This window comes from Sorghum bicolor, chromosome 10 (genome assembly GCF_000003195.3).
Source record: "Sorghum bicolor cultivar BTx623 chromosome 10, Sorghum_bicolor_NCBIv3, whole genome shotgun sequence".
NCBI classification, from domain to species: Eukaryota; Viridiplantae; Streptophyta; class Magnoliopsida; order Poales; family Poaceae; genus Sorghum; species Sorghum bicolor.
In genome coordinates this window covers 57103690-57109812 of record NC_012879.2, presented here as the reverse complement: position 1 = coordinate 57109812, position 6123 = coordinate 57103690, and the positions used below count along the sequence as shown (strand labels likewise).

The following is a 6123-nucleotide window of genomic DNA, read 5'->3' as shown; positions in this document are numbered from 1 at the left end:
ACTCAGGGCCAGTAGACTGTAACATATGAATATACTGAGATATTCCCTCACCGTCACGGGGCATTTTTGTAATCACCTTAGGTCGGTTCCCGTACCCTATATAAAGGGAGTGTAACCACACTTGAAGGAGGGAGAGCATTCATTATTTTCACCTACTGTTGAACCCACTGTTCATTACTGTTCAGTCTCTCACTACATCGGGTGAGAAGGTTCTCGTTTCACTGTGTTGCTGGGAGTGCAGTATGCATTTTCCCAACACTGATCCAAAACTTGCAGAAGCAAATGCCCTCAGGCATGATGTCTGTTTCATCTCAAATATCCCATATAATAAGGTGATCATAATTGCCTCTATGATCCAGAAGCTCCAACAAATGAAATAAGGGATCACTTTCCGGTGCCTTCAATCATCTATTACATTAAGCAAAAGACAAGAATCTCATATGTTAGCTTATATTCTAGCTTAATCAGCTGGTCAGTACGTCTTATGATTCAATCTGGTTTCACAAGCCGGAAACTTCATCCGGGCTTCTTTATGCTACCCATTAGTTAAAAGAAAACACGTCTCCATGGGTGAGGTCAATCTCAACTCGTCTCAGCCGACTCCGAGGTCCAGCTCACCAAACCGGAGCATTCCACGGTGGGCCCTGCAGGGACGCGGCCCGGCCGCCAACCCAGCGATCCGGTCCGCAAGCCCGCGGCCCGGCCCCGGCCAATCTGCTCGCTCGCCGAGTCAACGGCTTGACTGCGCCCGCCACGCTCGCGTTAGCAGTACATGGCTTCCCTGTCCTCTCCTCTCTCCCGTCCGTCCTGCATTGCAGAAGCCGGAGAAACTTCCAAGCCCAAGAAAAAAGCTGCTACCTTTAACACGATCCCCTCCCTCTCCGTCTGTGTCCGTGCGGCGGCGCCGGAGCCGAAAGCCTCCGGCGAGCCCGGGGCTACTTGCTGCGGCGCGCTATTTCGGCGGTTTTGCGCCACGGCGGGACTGGAACCGCCCGGGCTGCGCTGTCAGGATCACCAAGCCGGAACGAAGTTCAGTTGCGCTTTGGCGGTTGGATTCGCCTGTTGCCGCGCTTCAGGTGAGTCTCGCCGTCTCGTAGGGAAAGATCCTCTCGCCTTTTCTTTCCTGTCTGTGTTATCTTGCCTTGCCGGCCTGTTGCGTGGCTGCGTAAATGGTTGCTTCTGTCTCTGGTGTTCCCTTGTTGGGCACGGGATTTGTAGGCGATTCAAACACTGGTTTTGTGTCTTTGATCGAACTACGCCGCCTAACTCAGGACCAATCACTAGATTACCTGATAGTCTGTGGACAGAAGGTCTAGTAAAGAGAATTTCGTTTTGATCCCAATTCTGGTTGTCAGTAACACATGATTGTCAGCTTCTGATAAATCGTCACGCCATGCCGGGATTCTATGCAGCATACAAATGTGCAGATTGAAGCCAATCATGCATTAGTTGCTTGCAGTAATCAATTGGATCGGATGCCAGCGCATATGTATAGTGCTAGTATTTCTATTCGTCATTATTCTGTACCATGGGCTGTAATCCGTTGCTGTGCTGCAGCACGGAGTATTATTTATTACTCACAACAATCAGTTAGATAAGCACTGACGTACAGGTTGCACATATTTCTTTGGTGGGTTGTCTTCTTCCCTGTTTATTAAAAGAATGAACCGTGTATGGAGTATTTTTTTTTCTCCTTTTTCTCCAAAGTATGTTTGGTGTGTTAGGAAAGGAGTCTGATGTTGATGCCTATCTAACTATTATAGGAGATATTTTGAATTAAACAAAGGCTGTAGTGGGCCTAGCCTACCGTGTTTGATCGTATTAGTGTTGCCACCTGAATTGGTACTAAAGCAAAATACTAACGTCTCGATCCATGGTCATCAATCAGGTTGAATGGTGTAGCCTGTGCTGCGGTGCGCCGCTGGTAGATTGTTTTGTGAATGAACATAGGATACGGGTGATGAAACAACTGCTTTGGGCATCAGTGGTTTTCCTGCTCCTGTTCTGTTCATACTTGAAGTGCATTTGAATTATGTGGTCAACTCCTCGCAAAAAAAGGGTTCTTTGAATTATTGCCACCTGAATCGGTTCTATCTAATGATAGGATACGGGTGATGAAACCACTGCTTTGAATTGGTACTACATGTGAAATACCAACGTCTCCAATCAATGGTCATCAATAAGGTTCAGTGATCTAGCCTTTGCTGATGTGCGAGTTCCTTGGCCAAAAAAAACCCTGTATGGTCAACGGAACTTAGGAATCTAGTAGGTGGGATTATGATATTTGTATAGCATAGGAAAATAGTGTGCGTGGACATAATTTAAGTAACCTTATGGAACTCAAGAGAATTTCTTTTTGCAACAGCATCTCTGTGGCTCTTTGGTTAGATTTATTCTGAGAACTGTATTTTGAGATTTTAACATGCTTGGACACCCCTGGTGTTCTATAGATTACTATTCTGCCCCCTTCCCCCCTCAACTGGAATGCCAAAACAAACAAAGAAAATATCTTTTGTGTTCTAACTGGAACGCACATATCACATCGGTACTGTTTTAGCAGAGTTCTGCTAAGTTTCATTATTATAAACATCAGTACTGTATACATAGATATCCTTTCCTGCTACTGCAATTGTGGGAAGCTAATTTTTGCCCATATACATTTTCTAGTTTTTCTAGAAAAGGATATACACTTTGTAATGATGAGTAGTATTCAGTTTCTGGCTTCTTCCTTAGGTTTCCATTTTTGCTAAGCACAAGTTTTGCTCATTTTTTATTGTTGCAAGTTGCCTAGTGTATTGCGTATACTGCTACTTCTTTGCATAAGCAGAGCCTCTGTTCATGTCCTCATGTTTCAGGATACTAAACTGCCATCTCAGTTAAATGATACACTGCACATCGGTGGGCACCGATAGTTTGAAACACATCCGCAATGAGTTGTTTTGCTCACTTCTTCAAGAGGAAAAGAGGGCCGCAACAACAAGACAATCCATCTAACGATTGTAAGATCTCTTATGCCTACAGTTATGTAAAAATATCATTTCGAAAGTAATATGCATGTTCTCAACTTTTGATGGATCTGCCTTCCTTCGTGACACTTTGGACACATTTCTGCAGATTTCAAAGGTTCTGAGAATATAACAAAATACAGCTACAGGGAACTGGTTAGAGCTACATCAAATTTTGACCAGAGCAATAAGATTGGTGAGGGGGGTTATGGACCTGTCTACAAGGTAGTAGCATAACTATTTTCAATTTGATCAAGGACCAGAATGCATTACTGGTGTTTGAAACCTTTCTAACTTACCACTTCAGGGAACGCTCAAGGATGGAACAGCTATTGCCGTAAAGATTCTCTCTTTACATTCTAGACAAGGTGCAAAGGAGTTTCTTAATGAGCTTCTTGCAATCTCTGATGTAGCACATGAGAATCTTGTCAAACTCTATGGGTGCTGTATAGAAGGAAACCACAGGATCCTTGTCTACAACTATCTTGAATATAATAGTCTTGCACATACCCTTCTAGGTAGTTTCTCTTTACTGAATTCTCAATATTGTTTTCTGGAGTGCTATCCTTTTAGCAACGTAAAATGTTGACATCATGTAACATTCCTGTGCATTCCGTGCTATAGGTTTGGGACATAGCAACATCCAGTTCAACTGGAGAACTCGGGTAAATATCTGCATTGGTGTTGCCCAAGGATTAGCTTTCCTCCATGACAGTGTCCGTCCTCACATTGTTCACCGCGACATCAAGGCGAGCAATATACTTCTTGATAAGGATCTCACGCCAAAAATATCTGATTTTGGTCTGGCAAAGCTTCTACCTCCAGATGTATCACATGTTAGCACAAGAGTCGCAGGGACCCTGTAAGTGGAAGTTGTTATTATTGTTACATCTGCTGTGATATTTGTTTTTCTATTACTTTGTGTTCTCCACACACATAATCCAATGGTAGTTCTGATGGTCCTTTAAACTTAATCGTGAGAGGCACTGGCAGCTACAATGGTACAGATTTATGTCCCCAGTTACTTAAAGTGATTCTATTTGATCTAAATATCGAATCAGGGGAGTGCAATGGAAAGAATGAAACCAAACTAATATTTGATCGCTCAGAAGTGGTTTGTGTGGTACCTCACTGTAATTTTGCTTGCAGAGGTTACTTGGCTCCTGAATATGCGATTCGAGGACAAGTTACACGGAAGGCAGACGTCTACAGCTATGGCGTTCTGCTTATCGAAATTGTGAGTGGAAGATGCAACACTGATACGAAATTGTCCTACGATGACCAGATTCTCCTTGAGAAGGTATATACAGGATTCTACTAGTACAGACAAGTCACAGAACACTTGCCATGGAAGTGGTTCATTCTTGAGCAAAACACTTCTGTACTTTTGCAGACATGGAGATATTACGACCGGGGGGATCTGGAGAAGATCATAGACAGTTCCCTGGGCGATGACCTGGACGTCGATGAAGCCTGCAGGTTTCTGAAGGTTGGGCTCCTCTGCACCCAAGACGTCACGAAACGCCGGCCAGGGATGTCTACGGTGGTCGCCATGCTGAAAGGCGAGGCAGACGTGGACACGGAGATGATCAGCAAGCCCGACGTGATCAGGGACTTTGGAGACCTCAAGCAGAGGAGCAGGGCCACGTCGTCGACGCTGCTGACCTCCATCATGGCGCGGTCGTCCCCGCTGTCGTCTGAGGAGACGACGCGCACCTCCATCACCTTCACCGAGATATCAGAGCGCGACTGATGATCGTGATTCGCCAACAAGCAGAGATTGCGACCGTGTAGCTAGAGGACCGGAAATTGTATGTAGCATAGGCTGAGGAGAATTCTTTTGGGCATTGTTTGGATGTAGTCGGATTCGCATCAATCCACATGTGTTGGGGTGGATTGGAGTGGAACTTGAACTAAATTCCACACCAATCCACTCCAACGCATGTGGATTGAGGTGAATCCGACAACATCCAAACAAGGCCTTGGTGATCTTATATGATCTGTGTGCGTATATAGATGCCCATTGCCTGGATGGGTTAGAGTTATAGAGCATGAACCAACTGGTGAGTCAGTCTGGGATTCAGAACTGGAAAGCAACCTGTGAAGTTACTTAAAAAAAAGAAAAGGAAAATCTTCTTGTTTTAGTTGTTGATAACAATGTTTGTATCTTCCAAAAACACTGTCAGTCAGTATCTGTACAGTCTCTTCTCTTTCATTGTTTTTTTTGCAGCATCTGTACACATAAACTGCAGATGCAGTCAGTCAGTCATTCGCAGCTAGCTATCCTGGAGGAACTCTACTTGCTCATGCGCAACGAGGCTTAAGAGCGTTGTGAGCACGTTGAGTTCTGTAGTGCTGTGTACTTGCCCGGAGGTTCTGTGTGTCTTGTGATCAGAGTTTGGCCCTGCTCCCGCACAACGGCACAAGCGTGCAGGTGCAGGCCCCGATGGATGATGGAGAGGTGCAGTGAAGTTAGGTCAGCGCGCAGAGGCCGGCCGGCTGCTGGTGTCTCGCCGGCGGCCGACACGCGCGCCAGGATCGGGGCAGGGCAGGCAGGCAGAACGCAGAAGCAGGCACAGCACAGGGGCGTAGCATCATCATGCAGGGGCCGGCGCTGAGCTGCGTGGCTGGGTTGGCCACGGCCACAGGGCGCGGCGGCAGCCGGCAGCCGGCAGCGAAGTGTCCTCACCTGCCTCAGCACTCGCCATCACCGCCACTATGCCCGGCCGGTGCCCGCCCGCCCGGGCTGCACGCCGTACGTGGAGCCGGAGATGCCTTCTTCTTGGAAGAGCGATTGGCGTGCCGCCATGATCGGTCCATCTCGCTCACAGTCACAGGCGGGCGGAGGCCCCATGCGTGCATGCAGCATCGGCTGCCCTGCCTGGTTGGTGTGCTTGTGCTAGCTGGGCCACATCTGCCGCATGACAGCATGAGTGAGTGAGTGTGACCTTGCCGCCCTGCCCTGGGGCTCGTCTTGTTTAGTTCGCAAAAATTTTCAAGATTCCCTTTCATATCGAATCTTTGGTCATATGCATGGAGCATTAAATATAGACGAAAATAAAAACTAACTGCACAGTTTATCAGTAATTTGTGAGATGAATCTTTTGAGCCTAGTTAC

At 46.6% G+C, this 6123-nt stretch overlaps 1 protein-coding gene across 1 annotated transcript; it reads left to right on the top strand.

Moving 5' to 3' along the window:
* LOC8083204 (putative serine/threonine-protein kinase) lies at nucleotides 768-5160 on the top strand. The gene is made up of 7 exons (XM_002438802.2): nucleotides 768-1076; nucleotides 2856-2999; nucleotides 3115-3230; nucleotides 3313-3523; nucleotides 3630-3867; nucleotides 4155-4305; nucleotides 4399-5160. The coding sequence occupies exons 2-7, from the start codon at nucleotides 2930-2932 to the stop codon at nucleotides 4756-4758; spliced, it is 1146 nt and encodes a 381-aa protein (XP_002438847.1). The 5' UTR covers nucleotides 768-1076; nucleotides 2856-2929; the 3' UTR covers nucleotides 4759-5160.

Excerpts from the sequence above, each read along its gene's own strand:
- LOC8083204 (XM_002438802.2), top strand. The coding sequence starts at position 2,930 with ATGAGTTGTTTTGCTCACTTCTTCAAGAGGAAAAGAGGGCCGCAACAA. Across the intron at positions 3,000-3,114 it reads AGACAATCCATCTAACGATT|ATTTCAAAGGTTCTGAGAAT; the intron begins GTAAGATCTCTT and ends ACATTTCTGCAG. Across the intron at positions 3,868-4,154 it reads ACAAGAGTCGCAGGGACCCT|AGGTTACTTGGCTCCTGAAT; the intron begins GTAAGTGGAAGT and ends TTTTGCTTGCAG.